The sequence below is a fragment of the Danio aesculapii genome, chromosome 16 (genome assembly GCF_903798145.1).
Source record: "Danio aesculapii chromosome 16, fDanAes4.1, whole genome shotgun sequence".
NCBI lineage: Eukaryota > Metazoa > Chordata > Actinopteri > Cypriniformes > Danionidae > Danio > Danio aesculapii.
Window position 1 is genome coordinate 12,947,754 of NC_079450.1, and position 22,482 is coordinate 12,970,235.

At 35.0% G+C, this 22,482-nt stretch overlaps 1 protein-coding gene across 1 annotated transcript in view; it reads right to left on the reverse strand.

Moving 5' to 3' along the window:
• Positions 1-22,482, reverse strand: part of si:dkey-122a22.2 (uncharacterized) — a 45,114-nt gene that overhangs the window by 20,690 nt on the left and 1,942 nt on the right. The window contains exons 2-7 of the mRNA XM_056474699.1: positions 22,085-22,244; positions 20,324-20,395; positions 20,155-20,231; positions 17,979-18,079; positions 13,717-13,833; positions 9,837-9,911 (exon numbers count right to left, since the gene is read on the reverse strand). Of these exons, the coding sequence (XP_056330674.1) occupies positions 9,837-9,911; positions 13,717-13,833; positions 17,979-18,079; positions 20,155-20,231; positions 20,324-20,395; positions 22,085-22,244 (602 nt within the window). The remainder of the gene's footprint in view (positions 1-9,836; positions 9,912-13,716; positions 13,834-17,978; positions 18,080-20,154; positions 20,232-20,323; positions 20,396-22,084; positions 22,245-22,482) is intronic.

The following is a 22,482-nucleotide window of genomic DNA, read 5'->3' on the forward strand; positions in this document are numbered from 1 at the left end:
GACAGCTGCTTCTGTTCCTTCAAAAGCAAAAACAAGGTCTGTACTGTGAAAACCTCGTAGGATCTGATTTCAGCTCTTTTTGCCACAACAAAAAATAAATAAATAAATAAATAAGACCATCTGTTTGCAAGTTATCCTACCTGATATCATGAAAACACAGTAATGGTAGCTGGTTTGTTACTGGTTCAATATGTTCTGGTATATCAAATAGTTGGCCACATAACTAATGTTATTCTTTTTCAAATATTATAATGCTGTGTTTCATGTGAAAGTTTGTTACTAAAAGGTCAGCAGAGTTTTAAAAGAACAAATTGCACAACAAATAAAGTAACTTTCTACTGAATAAAATCATTTATTCAGAACAATCAAAAAATTTGGGTGAATTATTACTTTAAAGTATTTTTGGACCTTGGATCCAAGTTGTGATGCAAGTTGTAGAAGTCCTCCAAAACAAAACAAGGAACCTTTAAAAGAGGGTAATAGGGCACATAAAATGATTCCCAGGATGAATGGACTAAACTTTATGGGCTCTATTTTAACAATCTAAGCGCATGGTCTAAAGTGCACAGTGCAAGTTAAATTTGGGCATGTTCAAATCTGGTTTTGTTATTTTAAGTATAAGAAAAAATGTCAGCATGCCCAGGACATGGTCTAAAAGGACTATCCTTATTCGCTTAATGAGTTGTGGGTGTGTTTTGAACATAACATACATTAAACCAGACAGAGTATTACTTTCCATTTCCTTTAAGAGCGAATTGTCACCTCGGATCCACTATTTACATGCCAGAGTTTGTAAACAGAAACACTGAACGGTTCACTTGTTAATCTTTTACATTTGACTGCGTTAATGTTTTTTATATTTAAAGATATTTCTGTGGTGCTGTGCATCCCTGTTTGTGTAATAAGCAACTTGTTTGTGCGTTTGGACATGCCCATCACTAACACACACTTTAACATACAACAACAAAAAAAAAAAAAAAACTGTGCCATTGACTTTGGAGCAGCTTTTAGTTGGTCAGTGGCACAGTCTATACCAGTTGCCTCAAAACAGAAACACAACAACAATGCACCTTAACACACCTCCTTTCTAGCACACCCAAGGGCATAAATGCATTTGATACCTAAACAACATGCCACATGGTGTAAAAATGATAACTGTACCAGGCTGAAAAAAAAAAAAATGTGCATCACACATGGCCCTATATGATAAGGCCCACTAAGTCATCTCTAAAGTGCTATATGATTTCTGAGATCTGACCATTTCTGAGCATTTGCATGTATCCCCGAGTTAAGCAAGAGACCATCTACAGAACAACCAGATTCCACTTAAGCCCCCTGAGGTAAAAAAAAAATGTGATGAAAGAGGTAGAAGTTTTTATATTTATGTAGACCATAATAATCTTATACATTAATCATTTATTTTTTTTATACTTAAAAATATTTCTGTGCTGCTGTGCATCCCTGTTTGTGTAACAAGAAACTTGTATGTGCATTTTGGACTTGCCCATCACTAACACACATTTTAAATTACAACAACACTCAAAGAGCTTTTAGTTGATCAATGGCATGGTGTATTTCAGTTGTCTCAAAATAGCAACACGGCAACAACACCCTCACCACCCTTAACACACCTCTTTTTCAGACCAACACACCCAATGCATTTGCTACTTAAACAATGTTACAAATGTGGCCAATCAGACACATCATTATTTTTGATTTATTCAACAAATAATACACCATCAACCTCCCCTACCCAGAAAGGACTGGATGGTCAGTGTGTAATACGATTCCTAAGGTATTTACTACAGGAAAGGAATGCCTGCTCAGAAATAGACAGAAACATGGACAAGCTCCAATACACTCCTATACAACTTGCTTAGAACTTATGCTTTTAATGTAAATCTTTATTCAACTCTTTATGTGTAATCAGGTGTTTTGAAACAAGTCTCTTGCTCATGTATTATTATTATGGTTTTAATCCTCCTGCAATCAATGTTTTAACACTACCACAGCTAAACAAGATTGTAGATAGTTCATGTTTGATATCCCTGGAAAGCTAATAGGGTGTACTGAACGATCGTTTACTTTTTATGTTAATATGTGTGCAACATATTAACATTTTAAGAAACTTTAAACACTCTTCATCAGCAGTCATCCAGGATGCATATGCAAATCACCAAGCTTCCCAAACAAAGGCCCATATAACTTCCTATGATAAAATAACTTTCTTATTGGTAAACTCAGCTCCTGAGGGTGTTACAAGACCACCCTTATAAAAGCTGGTGACTAATGCTAGCCCCCAGAGAACACTGGCGAATTCCAGAACAAGAACAGAGCAAAGGGAGTGACCTAGAGAGCGAGAGTGAGTTGTTCCGTTCCAGCTCAGGACAGCTTCTCTTCGGGTCTAGTGAACAGACTTGAACCCTGGCAAAAATGGGTTAACTGCACAGCTTACACATTCCCATCTCCGATAGGTTTCTTTCTTTTCTTTCTGTCGAGAGTCTATTTAAGTTTAGTGCGCTGTGAAACCATAAGTCAAAACTTCTGGTTTCACAGTCCTTTTTCCACCTCAAAACTTGAAATGACAGACTCCACCCCACCCCAAGCCTCACAGAATAAAGAGCCGACCACCAGCTAACCACGTGGAAACCAAGTTCAACAGAGGGAGTTCTTCATATCACACAAAGAACGCAAGTACTGCCTCCAGATTACCACTGAACTGGTGTAAACTAAATGTAACCCTAAAGGAACCATAGAAGGGTTAAACGGATTATTTTTGATTCACTTTGTTTGGTCTTAAAAAATAGGTGGTTTTTATATCAGTACACTCTCTAAAACCCTTATTTTTCCTCATTTACTCTTTTCTACAACCTGTATGAATGTTAGATTAGTCATTAAAATTTCCATTTGTATAAAAAAGGTGCCTGTGCATACTTAAGAATTCAATGTCTTAAACTTTGATCTTGTTACCCTGCTTAAACATAAATGGGTTTTTATTTTTGATAGCAATAGCCATAGTTGAAGTCAACTGTCTGTTCGTACGATCGCTGGACGATTCGTTTGTTCGGATTTGAAGAGTTGATTCTTTTGAAGCCCCTTTCAAATTAATCTTCAATTCACATTAAGCTACAACAACATGCCACATTATGTGAAAATGATAAGTGCGCCAGACTGAAACTAGCAAAAAAATATATACATCGTACATGGCCCAATATGTAAGTCACCTCTAAAATGCTAGAAGATTTCTGTGATGATCTGAGCATTTGCATGTGTCCCCGAGTTCAGATCCGATGAGAGCAGGACACTCAGCTTCTCCATTCTGTTCTCCTGCAACGGGGAGTGACTCATTTCGTCAGATATAACGGAACTCATTTCAGAGTGAGGCCACGTTAATGAGACGCCCTTTTGATGTGGAAATCCGGCTGGCATTGGCAAGACGCTGATACCGTCTCTACTGTCATCTTCAGGTGCACAGACTCTCCCTATTGGATACTGGCAGTTTATCTCTTAGTCGCCACACGAGGCTTCTTGAAAGGAGGAGACGGCAATTACACAGACTTGTGACCCAATTAAAAGCATTCAAAAGAACAGGAACCACTCCACTCAGCAAAACAAAAGAGTCTATTTGGTTTAAGTTTACACCTCTTATAATGGCCTCTCATGACTCAAAGATTTACTGCCTGTTTTTGACACACGTTAGAGACACTTGGAGACATTAATCAAATCGGTGCACAGGGAATGGAGCTGGATTGTTATGCATGGTCAAAAAAATGTATATGTACAGGATTCTGGATTTACAATCAAAATGTGGAACCAATCGTAAAAGATCATAATAGAAGCAAATAATAAGAGATGAAAATAAAAAAGATACAGAATACAGAATGTTAGATAGAATGTTAGATACTCTGCTAGCATTAAGACTATTAAATAAGAGGTTTTAAATCCTAAAAGTGTGAAAAATTTATATAATAATGTTAGTGTATAATATAATAATGTTAGTGTATAATATAATATAATATAATATAATATAATATAATATAATATAATATAATATAATATAATATAATATAATATAATATAATATAATATAATATAATATAATATAATATAAATTGACAATTCTGTAGAAACTATGGTAATTTTGTCATAATTAATGATGAAAAACTGTATTCATTAGTCTACTTGTCTTGCTTTAAGACTACGGGCCCGATCATACACCTGGCGCAATAAGGCACAAGATGTGTATGGCCTGATTTGTTGCCATTTTCAGACCAGCGCAACCCTAATTTTCACGTTTTGTGCCACGTTGTTAAAATCGCAAATCCATTTGCGCCACTTTGTGAACTCATGGGTGTGCTGGTCTAAAAAATGGCCCATTTCCACTGAGTGGTACGATACGGTACGGTTCGCTTTGGTACGCTTTTATGGGCGTTTCCACTGTCAAAAGGTGTACCGAAGCGAACCATACCGTACCACTTTTTCCAAAAGTACCAAACATGAGAAAGGGTACCAAAAGGCGGAGCTAGACGCGCAGTTGAACGCTATTGGTTTACAGAGATACGTCACTCGCTTACGCAACAAGCCAGAATGAAAACAAAAAAACTGCCATGTTTAAAATACAGCGAGAGATTACAACTGAATTATATATACACATATAATAATGAGCCATGGTTGATCCGGGCTCAAACAAACCTTGTCGTCGTCTTCATGAACGGTCACAAAGCCATGGAGTAGAGCAGAATCTACCCTGTACCTCGTAGTTTTTTTACAAAGCAGTCTGAAGTGCGAGCGGTTTCGCTTTCTTCCTTGCGCTCTTCGCGCGTCTATATCTGAAATAACAAACTTCTTGAGCTGATGATAATAACCTGCACTTGATTATTGACATGCTTTTGAAACCCGATGCTGTCAGACACAGACAAACGTGAGAGTGAAGCGCGAAAAAACAAAGGAGAAGCCAGAAAGAAGAAGCACATTATTTTTCAGCAAACATGAACAAAATACCATGCTTAACTATTATCTTCACCTTTTGGACTAACATAAACTGGGAATGATGGAATTACTGTCTAACAGAGGCTACATGTGCTGCTGAAGATTACAGACACAGATAAGAGGTTTTTACTGACTGTAGGCTATATTTTGTGTTGTTTTGAACCTAAATACGGACGAAATGTCTGCTATGTGTAGTTCTTCTGTAGTTGGTAACATATCGGAGACTGTAAGGGGCTGAATGTGTTTATATATGTTCATTTATTTAATATAATTACAGATGTTACAGTAGGCTAATTCGCACTGTCATTGATCTACAGTTATAATCAACTCATGTTCATAGAAAAGTTAGTTATAAACATTTCTACACAAGTATTGATGTGTATAAAGCGTCTGTTTTGTTAGAAGTGCTTCTCATATGATATGTGAGCGACCTGTACAGCTTTATTGTAGACATTTCCTCGAGCGAGAATGACGTTGACTGAAACTTTCTGTCATACACCACGCCCACTAAAAGGGTACCCTTGGTAGTGGAAATGCAAGCCTGATAAAGGTGACCCGTACCGACCCGAACCGTACTGTACCAGTCAGTGGAAACGAGCCAAAAGAGGTGTGTTAAGGCGGATTGTTGGATCGTTGCTATTTTGAGGAACTGAAATAGACTGAGCCATTGACCAACTAAAAGCTGGTCTAAAGTCCAGAGAAAGAGCGCATTAGTTATGTGCCTATGCGGGTTCAAACATACACATAATACACACAGGATGTACAGCAATACACAAATATCTGTACATATGAAAAAAATATATAGGATTAAAATGTTACAAAAATATTATTTTATCTATTAATATAAAAACCACTACCTCCGTGCTTTCTTCACCTCTGTTTTTTTCTTCAGTGTATTCATGACAATTTGCATTTGTATAATGTTATTATTTTTAGCAGTAATATTTACTATATGCATATTTATATTTGTTTTAATAAAACTACACTATTTCAATTTACTATAATCTTTTATGTGAAGCTGCTTTGACACAATCTACATTGTAAAAGTGCTATACAAATAAAGGTGAATTGAATTGAATTGAAAAACAAGTTTAGATTTGTACACCTGTCGGGTTTTACAGACATATGCATCAGGTTTTTTGACTACACTTCATTATTATTGTTCATTTATATGTTTACTGGAAATTAGAACTGAATTTAGGAATAGTTTGAAACAAATCTTTGCACTTAACAAACGAAACTATATATTATATAAAAATATGTAGGCTAATAGATGTCTACAATGGAGTGAGCTTCCACAGTTTCCTTACTCCACAAAAGTAAAGGAGTAAAGTAAAGAGTAAAGGAAAAGTAAGCAGAAAGTAAAAAGGCAGAACGGAGGAGGCTCGTTCTTTATCCTCACTCTACAGATGGTCTGTTTAACTGTTTTCTTGCTAGTGAAGCATTCAGTTTGTCCTCTTACAAAGTCCGGCATGTAAATAGCAAATATGCCATGGCACGATGCAACTGACTCTTAAAGGAAATGCGAGACGAGACTCTGATTGGTTTATTCCACGTTATTCTCAAAACACACCCATAACTCATTAAGAGAATAAGCACAACCCTGTTATACCATGCGCAAACCATATTTTTCCATCCTTAAATTAGCAAAAGTGGATTCGGACATGTGCTTAATTCTTTTGTGCCATGCACTTTAGACTTTGCGCTTAGGTCGTTAAAATAGAGCCCTATTAGTTAAAGGAGCTATAACAATTTAGTAATCTTGAGAAATGGCCAAAGATGTTTGTATATAATATAATATAATATAATATAATATAATATAATATAATATAATATAATATAATATAATATAATATAATATAATATATTTATAAATATTTATTATGTAATAATAGCATTTTTTATTAAAAATTTGTATGATTCTTTGATAGTTTAAGAAAGCTCAAAAGAACAGCATTTTTTTATGTTAGATATTATATATTAGAGACCTTTGCTGTGTTGTGACAAAAATATTAAATCCCATTAGGATCAGTTCCAAATAACAATACAAGTTCCAATAGGAATTGTATTTTGTACTTTTATGTCAATATCACCAGATAACAAAAAAGCAGATTTAAGGATTATTCCAGCCAGCTAGTGAAATCAGAATACAGCATTTCCCTAAAGACTTTTTCATTTTACATTGCACGGCTATCACATAATCGCAGAGCAGAAGTGTTTAATGCGTCCTCTGCATCTTTAATTTAAACCGGCAGCTCTTATGATTTAAGTGAGATCAGCATAAAACTCATGCGATACGGATATCAGCTTAAGCCCTGAGTTAATATCCACAACATTTATTTTACCATGTCCAGAGTAATTGGATTGCATGTACATTCGGTGAAACGAGCATCTATTAATCAAAGCATAATTGCGCACATTTCCCAGATAAACGGTGCTACTTCACGTCCAGTCAAGTACAAATGAGTCAATCCAGGCATATTCATTTCTTATCAAGCTGAACTCATTGGAAACACATTATGGTGAGAAATAATAGAGGCAGGAGTTTATGAAACAAGGATATTCTATAAGATGGAAAAAAATAGCCTTTAGAAAGTCTAGAAGGATCTCTAAGGAATTGCAATCTTGTCTCTACTAAATGACTCCAATAGCAGGTGGAATGAGGTCAAGAAATGCGGCTCTATTTCTTACTGACTTGCACTGAAATTGAATAGCTTCAGCGTGCTTAACTATGGCCATAAACTGCAACTAGCTGTAAATACCCATGTAATTGGAGCTGTACGTGATGGTGTAAATATTTAATGAGTGCTTATGTGACTTGTGTTGTATATTAGTTAGAGTGGGCTGCTCAGGTTTTTTTTTTATTTTCTCAGAGAAATGCGTTTTCGGAATTGCTGTATGCACAGTGCTCAGTATAGATGAGTACACCCTTTACAAATGTCTCATTTAAATTAATACTTTCCAGAGGATGCTTTACAATAATTTATTTGTATATACACTCACCGGCCACTTTATTAGGTACACCTTACTAGTACCAGGTTGGAGCCCCTTTTCCCTTCAGAAATGCCTTGTACTCTTTTTTTTTTGCATTATTTTGCATGAATTTAAATGTATTATCATTCTATTTCTAAAGATGTTTGGTGACTAAAATACTATTTTAATAAATATCTCAGTTTAATAAATCAGTTTTGTTCAAATTCACCAAAATACATTACCTTTATTCACCGGGAAATAGATAAAAATATTAATTTTCCCAACGGGGTGTTCTTATTTATGCTGTGCACTGTATATAATGTATACACAGTAGATTACATGCATATATTTGCTGCAAAAAATACTCTGTGCATTAATTATTAATTTAGTTTGTGATTTGATTATCGAATTATTGAGTAATAATCAATAATTAATATAAACATGTAAAACATAACACTGTATTATTTGTTGAAATAAAAAAAAATTCACATGACATCAATCATTATAATTAATAATAAATAAAAACTCAAACATCCTGACATGCTATAATAACCCCAACATACTATGAAATTCACACAAAATCATGCATATGAAATTCATAATAGTTCAGTGTATATGCTTATATTATATAATCTTTAATTTTAGACTGTCAAATTAGACTGCAATTATGTGCATTAATAACCATATTAAGTACCGGCCTGTAGCCAGCCTGGTGAAAAGAGTGGTTCTTTTTTCTCAAAAACTGGACCGATTTGCAGTTATTTGCCTCATTTTCTGTTTAATAATGAGGTTTAACGACTGCATTTTAGTGATATTTTAAGCACTATTTTAGCTGGATTAGCTTGTCAGATGATCATCATAACCAGACTTTTTGAGGTACCAAAAACATTTGCTGAATATATAGAATAAATAAATATGAAAAAAACACTTATTTTTAAATACAAATTTATTACATCATCTATCGTTAAAAAGGAGTTAAAGTTAAAGTTTTAAATGGAAAAAAAAAAACTGTAGCCTATTGTCATTTATTGGGCAAATAACAAACTGGCCAGCACTTTCAACTTTTCCTCAGTCAGAATTTGGCCATTTGAATAATAACAAATTAAAACATAATATTAATTAAATGTAGAGCTTGATGATTTTTCTAATCTCTTCTGCTAAAAAAGTACATTTTAAAAGTTCATGGATAATAAAAATAACCTAACTATTATTAAAATTAACTTTAATAAGGGCCGCTTTTGGAGCTTCAAATCTTTTTATTGGTATTTTTTTCTTAAGGACCAAGATTCAGAACAAAAGTGGGCTACTTGTAGTGAAAGAGGACTTCACTTTTGTCATATTGTATGTTTTCTTGCACAGCTGGATGTTGGACTCGTGACAACTAATAGCTTGCATTCAATGGAAGCCTTCTTTGATGGGTTATTTTCACAATTTATGATGACATAGCAGTCGAAATAAGACACAATAAGCTCATGAATGGGACAAATTCTAAACCTTTTATCAGTGGGGGGTGGGTCTTTCTAACCACCCAAACCCCCCTGGCTACAGGCCTGAAGTATATGTTTTGATTTTATTGCATTACTAGCATCTTAATTAAAAAAAAACTAACAAATAATAATAAATATAGTAATATTAAGCTAAAATAACAATGGATTTCATTATGTCTGGCTAGTCTGTTTTGTTACAGCTCTATGGTCTGCATACCAATTGGGGAAATTGGATTCAGAATGGACTGCTTAAATTAGGGAAAAAATACTGTAACAATGTTTTAAAAATGACACACTTTCGAGCATTCGGATGGAGCTGGAATTTGACGAATGACTCTTTCTTTATTTCCCTCTCTCGGTCTGTCTGTCTCTGAGCTGATGACTCACCAGAACTGCTGCCACTTCTGCTCCTCAAAGACGTCCTCAGGGATTGGATCGATCAGCACCAGGTCAGACACTTGCCTGAAGAGACAGAGAAAGAGAGAGATGGTGAAAAGAGCTCAGATCAGACCACACACACACACACTAAACCAGCTCTTCCTGCAACCGGGGACAAATGAATAGCATCCATCGAGTGAGATGAATGGGCTCAGAGCCGCAGCGGAGACAATATTTTCAGTCCTTGGGCGCTACAGGGCTGAATTTACGGCTCTTAAAGCTGCACATCAGAGCTGAGGAAACGTTAAATCTGTCAGATGGAGGGTGGAGGCTTCGGTGAGTGTGTGCTGAGAGGTCGCTCGGCCCAATGATGCTCAAATGGATGTCTTGGTTGTGAATGGTATAAATTAAGCTATTATTTATGTAATGGAAATCTTGCTGGCTAGTTAACTGGGCTAACAAAGCCCTCAGATGAATGTCAAAAAGCCTATAAATGATCCATTTGAATTAATCTGTTGAATTGCCTGATTCATGCTAAAGTGTAGGTCACTTATACACTGTAAAAATGCTGGGATCCACACAATTGTTTTGTGTTGGGACAGCATGAAGAAATTAAGTTAACTTGTTCGCTTTTACAAATATGATCAGAAATAAAATTCCTCCAAATATCACTCTAGAATTGAGTTGTTTCAGCTTATTTTAGATAAGCAGTTTAAACAAACAGCAAACATCATTTATTTGGAGTGTACATTGTGCATGGAATGTGCATGCCTTGTAGAGGTCTGCATTCCGCTGCTGTACCGCTGGAGCCGCGGGACCCAACCAGGGGTGTGTTTCCCAAACAATGACATAACTCACGGCTAAACAATCATTGTACCATGCATCGTTTTGGAAAAGAACAATGTAGTGACGAGTGTTTCCCCAAAACCCGCAGTTTCTCTGTCGCAGATCAATTATTTGAACCACGTTAGTTTTAACGTAAAACGCCCATAATGATGCACTAAAAAGGGTGGTAACAACTTCCTTTGAGAAGAACCCCAACATTTCTTTGTGCAAATGATATTGTTTTACACGCACACGCATTAAAAAAAATCCAATATTAGTTTTGGTAAAAACATCCGATCGTTTTATATATTAATTGAAATATATGTAAATGGCACATTTGGGGCCTGTGTTTCCTTTACAAATATTATTGAGAACATTACATATTCTATTCTAAAACATAAAATCACTTACAAATGCTAACACCTATTCTAATTTCCTATATAAATAAATAAATAAATAATAAATAAATAAATAAATAAATAAATAAATAAATAAATAAATAATGAGGCTGTTTATTAAGAAATGAAATTTTATATTTATTAGCAAATTTAAAAAAATCCTACTTTAATAATAATATTTATGATGACGATGATGATTATTATAAAGTAGGACATTGTTTATTTTTTATTTTTTGAAAAGTCTACTTTTACTATTTGACACATACAAACCACTGCAGAAATATTCGAACCAACAGGCCCCTGTCATAAACATTACAGATATTTAATAAATAACCTACTATAAATTAAAAGCATTAATGTATGCTATGTTTTTTGTTTTCACAAGCTTTGGGGACGTAACATAAATTCCGCTTTTAAATGATAGGTCACCTATAGCTTTCGTCATGAGCCACATTCGTGTTCAAAATGACATCATTGTTTTCTAAGTGCACTGTAAAGGGAGCGCAATTGTAAACATAAAGATCGCTAAAACTGAACTGTAAAAATACTTTGAAAGCAAATTACACCTGATGACTTTAATGCTTTTTTTTTTTTTTTTTTAATTATTCCAAGTTTAAATGTTAGAATGTTCTAAACGAAAAGGCATGGAGGGATAGATGGGAATAGAACACAGCCAAAAACTATGTTTCTAACTACAGCTCTAGACGTGTAGTTGTAATCGCAGAAGTTTGCGACGCAGTTTGCGAATGTTCGTTGGAACGATGGATTTGGGATGGATTTCGCCAAATCAACCAACTGTTTGTAATGACAGAACTTGCAACCTTAGTTGGCTAACGATAGATTTTGGAAACACACCCCAGATTTCTTGAGGTGTGGGAATAAATTTCTGAATAAAACGTGGTAGCGGTTAGTAACTCTGGTGTAATTTGAACGAGAGTGGGTGGTCTAACAATAGCAGACTTTATTTCGTAACAGAGTATCTGTAATTACCTCATTTTTATTGAGCACCCTTACAGTCAGTGCTGACAACTGTTACACACGATGAAGGCATGACCCGTGCTTTCTGCATGTGCTTTTTTTTTTGCACAGTCTGTGCGTGCAGCCTTTACATAACGATCCTTAGAGCGGCCTTTACCAACATGGGAGAGCAAAGTAAAGATGCACTGAGCTTCAGCGTGCATTAGAAAATGGTCAGTTTACTGTTAGGAGTCCTACATCAGGCAAGTCTGATATATAAGAGTCTTTTTCATGCATCAGATGCAAATGCAAAAAAAATTACTCTTTGCGCGATGTGTTAATAAAAGTTTTACCCTTTAGCAGGCACAAGAATGGAACCTCAGGTTTAAGGCACCACTCATGTCTCATCACAAAATGGGCAAACAAAATGGACATTTAGCTTACAATTCTTGCACAACCTACAGTTTTAACTTGCGAGAACAGTCGGGTCAGGTAGACATTATTCTAAGCGGGCAGCGTGTGAACAAAAGCTGAATATATATACGGCGGAACTGTCGGGTGTGGAATAAAAAATTAGTCGCACACAGACCTCTAATGCCTTGCATTATGATCAAGATTATCAGTGGATTATATTATCATTATAATATTAACTTACACTAAAAGATGATGGGTTCCACACAATCAATTTGTGTTGGGACAACATGAAGGAATTAGGTTAACTTATTCGTTTTTACAAATTTAGGTAGGCTGAACATAAAACAATTAAGTTGTCCCAACAAAATATCAAGAATTATGTTTTTTCAGCTCATTTTAGAACAAGCAACAAAAATATATATATTTCTGAGTCTATTTGTTAAAAATCAGCTGGATCAAACAGACAGTTTGGTTTTTAGAAAGAAATACAGTACAAGCCAAATCTCCCATTATGAACAGAATTGTATATGCAAGTTTAAATGCTAACTTGTGCATGAAAAGTAAAAAATAAATAAATTTCATTAAATTAAAGGAGTTGAATTTTCAACATCAAAAGGAGTGGAGATTAAAAAACAAAAAAATACCTGTAAATCACAACCTACTGTATGGGTGTAGGCCCAAACCCTAAAATATATTACTTTATATACTTATGTTTACTTAATATATTTTTATTCAGTTTTTTAAATTACATAAATTTTAGCAATATTAATGTTTATGATTTATGTACAACATACTCTGTAAAGTAATAGGTTGAGTCTTTTAGCAGATATGTTATATGAGAGACTTGTTAACCAAACAAGTGGATCTAATTGAATTTGCCTTGTAAACCTTAATAAAAGTTATTTTTCGTTTTATGTATTTTATTATAAGTTTTTAGTACATCTTACTATCCTCTTAAAATCACTTCGCATAAATGAAAAAGCAAAAAAAAAGTTCACAGATTCCGTCTAGCCCTGCATATGGGCAACCGTTAATTAACTTTTTTAGTTAATAGGTACGCAAAGTACATATTAAAAAGTAAAAAGTATGCAAAAAATCTACTACTTAAGGCTCCGATATACTTCAAACAGAGTTTGTTTAAGCCGTTCCAAACAGATCACCAAAGTGAACTTTTCGACAAAATTAGTTTTAGCTACTAACACCTTTGAGCTACCATTGGTCAAGCGGAGAGACAGAACATACTTTTACACAAATTTCAAAACAAAAGGCAGCGTCTGCTCCCTAGAATGTCTTACGTATCATGGATGTGGCTGTAGAACCTGCCGTTGAGCGTTCCTAGCTCAGAGCCAATCAGAATGAAGGGTGTGGCTAAATCTGCAGCCTTGACCAATCTGTGAAGGTCATCCACCATCCTGAAGGATTAAAGAAGAGCGATACAGATTAGAAATATGAGTTTGGGGCGAGCGACGTCTAGACGTGACTCATCTGGCAGTTCATTAATCACTGAAACGCACGACGACACAGATGTCGGTTCACCTCCAGACGGACGCCCACCGTCCCAGACTCCTAGATTTTAAAGCGGTCAGTGAAGTTATGTTAAGGACAAACTGACCTCGAACCAGATGCTGACACACTAAACTAATAAGCACTGTGTACCATCAGACAGTAATGGGTTTAGCTTTTGACATCCTCATTAACTAAAAGGTTATGAAGATTCAGTGGGCACTGAGTGATTTACTGCCGTGTACATTTAGGATGTGCAGGGGGGGTGGGGGGCAATAAATCAGTCAAGAAAAACGAATAACATTGCTTTTTCAGACTGAAATACATATTTCTTATTTTATTACCATTTGATGTTATAATTATTGCTATATATTATATTATATTATATTATATTATATTATATTATATTATATTATATTATATTATATTATATTATATTATATTATATTATATTATATTATATTATATTATATTATATTATATAGCAATTTGTGAAAATGTTGACTAATTTGTTTTTATTTATTTATTGCCAAAGAATAAAGAATTGTATGCTCAGAAACAAGCACATCTGTACATACAAACATAAACACATAAATTGTTAGAATAATTATAATTAATTAAAATGTTTAGGCTATGTTTAGTCTTTTTTTTACACATTTATAGTTTTCAAACGGAGCTGAAAAGTTTAAATGATTACCAAATGGTGACAAAGTTTCAAGTCGCATATAACAAAAACACATATACACACATATGTTAAATGCAAGTAAGCTGTCCAAAGAAAGAGCGAAAGAAAGACTGAAAGGAAGATCAAAAGAAAGAAAGAAAGAAAGAAAGAAAGAAAGAAAGAAAGAAAGAAAGAAAGCAAGAAAGAAAGCAAGAAAGAAAGAAGAAAGAAAGAAAGCAAGAAAGACAGCAAGAAAGCAAGAAAGAAAGCAAGAAAGCAAGAAAGACAGCAAGAAAGCAAGAAAGAAAGAAAGCAAGCAAGAAAGAAAGAAAGCAAGAAAGTAAGAAAGCAAGAAAGCAAGAAAGCAAGAAAGAAAGAAAGAAAGAAAGAGAGTGAATGGGCAAAAGAGTAAATGAGCAAAAGAAAGAATGAAAGCACGAGCGAGCAAAAGATAGAAAAAGAATGAAAGAGAATTAAAGAAAAAGTGAAAAAGTGAAAAAAAGTGAAGGAATGAAAGAGAAAAGAGCAAAAATAATAAAGAAAAGGTCAACGAATGAAAGAGTGAACAGGCGAAAGAGTAAACGAGCATAAGAGCAGAAAAGGGAAGAGTGAAAGAAAGAAAGAAAGAAAGAAAGAAAGAAAGAAAGAAAGAAAGAAAGAAAGAAAGAAAGAAAGAGCAAAGGAAAAAGCGAAAGAAGCACCAAAAGAAGCAAAGAGCGGAGGAAAGAAAGAAAGAAAGAAAGAAAGAAAGAAAGAAAGAAAGAAAGAAAGAAAGAAAGAAAGAAAGAAAGAAAGAAAGAAAGAAAGAAAAAAGAAAGAAAGAAAAAAGAAAAAGAAAGAAAGAACAAACAAAAAAGTGAATGAATGAAAGTGAACGAGCAGAAGAGCAAAGAGCGAAAAAAAGAAAGACCAAAAGAAAGAGCGAAAGAGTAAAAGTAAGAAAGAGCGAAAGAAAGACCAAAGGAAAAAGCGAAAGAAAGAAACTAACAAACAAACAAAGAAAGAGAAAGACAGAAATGTAAATATTGTTCCATCGTCATGATTCAGTGTATCAGATATATTGGTGTGGAAAATCATGAAGGATTGTGGCTGCACTGTCATCCTAAAATTGAGTCTTTTAAAGTGCCATCAAATGACTCTTGTTTTAAGTATTTTTGATACATCAATTATTGTTGCACACCTGTTTTATTTGAGGAAAAAATTTGATCTAGCCGTCCTAATCTTAAAAGTGCCAGACAGACGAGAAAACAGAGCCACTGATAACCAACTGCACTGTCCTCTCGCTACGCATGGCTTTAACGTCAACAGTAACAAGACAAGAGTGACCCCACGAGAAGAATGAAAAGTTTCAGAGGACAAGGACAAAGACATGCTTTTCCAGCAGCAGCCATGATTAAATAGTAGATCAGGTCAATGTCACAGGCAGAGACGTGCAGATACCGGTGTCAGAGTTGATTTTTTTTTATTGATCACATTACATAACCATTAAATATTTACACCACCATTCAGAGGTCTGGGGTTTGTAGGGTTTCATTTTATGCCACAATTCAATAAACTGATCATATAACATTTATTATTCACAAAAGAGTTCTGTCAAATAAATGCTGTTATTTTCAACTGTATCCCTCAAAGAATCCTGGGAAAAAATGTAACATTTTTCACAAAAAAAGAAACAGAATTGTTTCCAACATAATAATAAAAAGAAATCTTGAGTTTCTTATGCATCAGTTGAGCAAATTGGAATGATTTCTAAAGGATCAGATGATGAAGACTGGACAAAAACATTACTGACCCTTTGTGTGAACCAAACAAGTAGACTGCTGAAAAGATTAGTTTCTGACTCTGCCCACTTCCAAACAAACTCTTGTGCATTTTTGACTGAAATATAAACACAATGTACACTTACCGGCCACTTTATTAGGTACACCTTACTAGTGCCGGGTTGGACCCCCTTTTGCCTTTAGAACTGCTTTAATCCTTTGTGGCATAGATTCAACAAATTACTGGAAATATTCCTCAGAGATCCTGAAGGTTTTTTTCTTCAATTTCACCAAATGGCGAAGTTTTTTTCCCCTCTCCGCTATCGCCTCTAGCTAGCATGGTTTGGGATCTGTAGAGCTGCGCATCGATGGATTTGCTCTTTAGTGTTTGGACTCTCAGTAGTGATTTTTAAATACACTGAACTGAGCTAAACTGAACTGAACTTAAACACTACAACCTGAACTACACTGTTCCAATTTACTATGACCTTTTATGTGAAGCTGCTTTGACACAATCTACATTGTAAAAGCGCTATACAAATAAAGGTGAATTGAAAAAAAAAAAAGATTTTGCTGTATATTGACATGATAGCATCACGCAGTTGCTGCAGATTTGTTGGCTGCACATCCATGATGCGAATCTCCCGTTCCACCACATCCCAAAGGTGCTCTATTGGATTGAGCTCTGGTGACTGTGGAGGCCATTTGAGTACAGTGAACTCATTGTCATGTTCAAGAAACTAGTCTGACATGATTTGGATTTTATGACATGTCGTGTTATCCTGCTGGAAGTAGCCATCAGAAGATAGGTACTCTGTGGTCATAAAGGGATGGACATGGTCAGCAACAATGTCCTGGTAGCCTGACGCGATGCTTAGTTGGTACTAATGAGCCCAAAATGTGCCAAGAAAACATCCCCCACATTGTGTAACCACCATCACCAGCCTGAACTGTTGATAAAAGGAAGGATGGATCCATGCTTTCATGTTGTTCATGCCAAATTCTGACCCTACCATCCGAATGTCACTGCAAAAATTGAGACTCATCAGACCAGGCAACATTTTTCTAATCTTCTGCTGTCTGTGTGAGCTTGTGTGAATTCTAGCCTCAGTTTCCTGTTCTTAGTTGACAGGAGTTACCAGTCTTCTGCTGTTGTAGCCCATCCGCCTCAAGGTTGGACGAGTTGTATGTTCAGAGATGCTCTTCTCGGTTGTAACGAGTGGTTATTTGAGTTACTATTGTCTTTCAGCTTGAACCATTCATTCATTAATTTTCTTTTCAGCTTAGTCCCTTTATTAATCTGGACTTGTGAGGGAAACTGGAGCACACGGAGGAAACCCACGCGACCGCTCGAACCCGCGACCTTCTTGTTGTGAGGCGACAGCACTACCTACTGCCTAAATGCATATGAGCTGCCATGTGGTTGGCTAATTAGAAATTTGCATTAACAAGCAGTTGGACAGGTGTACCTAATAAAGTGGCCGGTGAGTGTAGACTAAAGGCATACAAATAAACCAAAAACAAAACAGGATTTTGCTAAAATGCAACCATTTTATTTTGGATACTTTGGATACCAAATGAAGCAAGAGAACCAAACTACAAGTGTGAACATGCTAAAACATTTTCATACCTGCCCGTGGTAGATAATCCCCAGACCTTCTCTGTACCTGTAGTTTCATTCTGCAGGACTCTTTGGCTAAAACCCAGACCAGCTCTGTCGTAAGAGCACACCTAAGAAACAACAGATGAAATGACAACAGGAGAATCATCAACTAACCCTCCAAAAAAAAAAAAATGAATAAATAAAAATTTTTGGATAATCAGTTCGCAAATATGATGTCACTATTTAAAATTGTAAACAACCCATTAAATATGTATATACAGTGCATCCGGAAAGTATTCATAGCGCTTTACTTTTTCCACATTTTTTTATGTTACAGCCTTTTTCCAAAATGGATTAAATTCATTTATTTCCCTAAAATTCTAAACACAATACCCCATAATGACAATGCGAAAAAAAGATTGTTTGAATATGTTGCAAATTTATTAAAAATAAAAACCCTGAAATATCACATGTACATAAGTATTTACAGCCTTTGCCGTGAAGCTCTAAATTGAGCTCAGGTACATTCTGTTTCCACAGATCATTCTTGAGATGTTTGAGCAGCTTACAGCATACACCTGTCTATATAAGGCCCCAGGGTTGACAGTGCATGTCAAAGCACAAACCAAGCATGAAGACAAAGGAATTGTCTGTAGACCTCCAAGACAGGATTGTCTCGAGGGACAAGGCTGGGGAAGGTTACAGAAAAATTTCTGCTGCTCTGAAAGTTCCAATGAGCAAAGTGGCCTCCATCATCCGTAAGTGGAAGATGTTTGGAACCACCAGGACTCTTTTTAGAGCTGGCCGGCCATCTAAGCTGAGTGATCGGGGGAGAAGGGCCTTAGTCAGGGAGGTGATCAATAACTCAATGGTCACACGCTGCAGCATTCCTCTATGGAGAGAGCAGAACCTCAAAGGACAACCATCTGTGCAGCAATTCACCAATCGGGTCAGACAGAAGCCACTCCCGCCTGGAATTTGCCAAAAGGCATCTGAAGGACTCTCAGACCATAAGAAACAAAATTCTTTGGTCTGATGAGACTAAAATTTAACTCTTTGGAGTGAATGCCAGGCGTTACGTTTGGAGAAAACCAGGCACCACTCATCACCAGGCTAATACCATCCCTACTGTGAAGCATGGTGGTGGCAGCATCATGCTGTAGGGATGTTTTTCAGCAGCTGGAAATGGAAGACTAGTCAAGAAAAAGCAAAAATAAATGCAGCAATGTACAGTGACCTCCTGAATGAAAACCTGCTTCAGAGTGCTCTTGGCCTCAGACTGGGGCGACGGTTCATCTTCCAGCAGGACAATGACCCAAAGCACACCGCCAAAATATCACTGGAGTGGCTTCACAATAACTCTGTGAATGTTCTTGAGTGGCCCAGCCAGAGCCCAGACCTAAATCCTATTGAACATGTCTGGAGAGATCTGAAAATGGCTATACACCATCGCTTCCCATCCAACCTGATAGAGCTTCAGAGGTACTGCAAAGAGGAATGGGCAAAAATTCCCGAAGACAGGTCATGCTTGTGGCATTATATCCAAAAAGACTTGAGGCTGTAATTGCTGCCAAAGGTGCATGAACAAAGTTGAGCAAAGGCTGTGAAGACTTATGTACATGTGATTATTCAGGTTTTTTATTATTTTCCAAAAAAAATTCTCACATTGTCATTATGGGGTATTGTGTGTAGAATTTGGAGGAAATAAATAAACTGAATCCATTTTGGAAAAAGGCTGTAACATAAAAAAATTTGTAAAAAGTGAAGCGCTATGAATACTTTCCGGATGCACTGTATATTTAGAGAAAAATGCATATATTGTCACAATTACCATAATTTTGAGTTGAAACTCAAAGGTCATAGGACCTTAAGATTTTCATGGCAATGCTATCAACACCTAAATAAATCTTATAAATGGCTATTTTAAATCATTACACAATCCTCCAACTACTAGGTTTTACCGTTTGTCAAAAAAGTTAATCATTACATGTTTTGTATGACAAATTATTATTTTATGTTTAAAGACAAAATTTAAACTAATAAACTGATTATTTATATCTCCTGTGCATTTCATGTATACCATCTAAAATCACTTTTGTAATTATTATAATTCGATGCAGACACCAACATGGAACACACTGTCCTTGACCCATTTACATGATTATACATCCAGTCCTCATGCTAGCAGGTTGTTTGAACTGACCTTTGTTGAAAACGAAAGACTCTCCTGCACATGAAACCAAATATCTGAAGACATCCCTGCTGGAGCATCAAGAATAACTAAAACAAAAACAAAACAAAACATCACTTTCACCGTGCACATCATCAAGATTAGACTTGTCAGGTTTGGATGAAGCATTGTTTTGTCCTACCAACTGGTTGCCCATGTCCTTTGCAGAGTAAATGGATCTTTTGTCCGAGGCCGATATCAATCAGATGAGCATCTTCAAAAAGAGAGAGATATAAAACCAAAAAACTCAAGTTATTCTACAGTAGATAGATGATCTAAGAGATATGATGAGGTAGGGGTGTGCAATATGACAACATACAGTGCTCAGCATAAATGAGTGCACCCCTTTTTGAAAATGAATATTTTTATCAATTTCTCATTAAATGTAGGTTATATATTTTGGTGCATTTGAACAAAACATATGTCTTAAACAGATATATTTATTTAAATAATATTTTATTCACCAAACATTTAAATGCAAGAAAAATACAACAAAAAATACACAAACTACAAAATTTCAACAAAATGTTATATATTTTTTTGTTTCTCCTGATTTTTGCTCTTTTTTAAAGTCCTATTTAATATTTTTCCCTTACATTTATTTTGTTAGATTAGCTCCAGATTTGGCTTCAGTACTGGCTAATGTAATGTAATGTAACTGCACAAATATAATATCATAAAGCATCCTATAGAAAATATAAATTTCACATGGTTTTATATTATGTTAGATCGTATATATTGTGGTGTTGCAAAAAATACATTGTTTACAGTATTTTTTTTTTTTCTTATTTGGATGACCAATCTGGATGCAGGCAGAAATGTAGTCTGTGGTTAAAAAAAAAAAAAAAAACGACAATGACGACGCTTAAAAGTATTATGTTTACATTTTGCACTTTATTTATCAATATTTAATGTTGGGGCTGCAATGATTATTAATATTTTTTATGTAATATGTTTAATTCATATTTATTTTATTTGTCTACATTCTTAATCAGATATCTGCCCATGAAATTCTACATAAATAAAAATTGTCATATATGAATGACAACATATTTGAGCATATACTTAAAAAAAGGTACTTTCCATGTGGTCAACATTAACTAATTGAATATATCATGATATATAACATTATCAGGATATGAGATGACTATTACCATGATATGAGATTTTTGTCACATCGTAGACACATTAAAAAAATTACTTTTGCAGCTTGTTCAAACGACTTATTTAAAATGAGTGGTCTCGACACACAAAAAATGAATCAGAGACAGAATAATTCACACTTTTCTGAAGTGCCCAACCCATTATAACATATATTGTGCATATGCATTACAAAAATGTATAGTATTATTGAATACCAGCAAAGAACAGAATAATACATGTCCCATCTAGAATAAATATGTTACTTTATTTTTACATCCAATGCTCAACATACATGAGAACACCCCTCACAAATCTCTCATTTAAATGAATATTTTTAAAGGGAGCTTTATAATATTATATTTTTTTATTTGCAATAGATTAGTCAGTACTGAAGCCAAATCTGGAGCTAATCTAACAATTTTTGCATTTTATTTATTAATATTTTATGTTAGGCCTGAAATAGTTCGTTTTAAAAGTTTAGTAATTCATTCATATTTATTTAATATTTGTAGTTTCTTAATCAAACATTTGCCCAGAAGTTCTACATAAAACGAGAAAAACAATCATCCGAATGATAACATGTTTGAGCATATACTTAAAAATGTGGTACACATTAAATAATTGAATATATTATTGTCCCAAAATAATTTTTAAGTTTGTTTTGGGACAAACAAACAAACAATTAAGTAAAAACAATTAAGATAACTTTATCAATTTGTGTGGAACCCAGAATATTTTACAGTGTATGATGAGGTCTTACCTGTGGGTGACAGCACCTGTCCTTCTCTCTGCAGGGAGGCATAGTTCAGGAAAGCTGGAGTGAACATGATGAAGAGCAAAACCTTCATCCAGAAAGACACGACAGCCCAGCAGCTCTTCTGAGAGACAGTCGAACTAGTAACACTACAGTCCTCTGGGGTCTGTATGTAGGCAGATGACATGACAAGCAGTGAAAACAATGTCTAGTGATAGTGTAACTAAAAATAAATCTCTGTTTAAAAAGAATGTAAATAATAATTAGAGTATCATAGCTTTAATATATGCAGTTTTTCAGATGAATAACGTAATATAATCGCTGTTCATCAGTTAGCCTTTCTGTCAATTTTCATATTCATCCTTATTTAATATTTTAAACATGTTACCAGTTGTTTGATATTT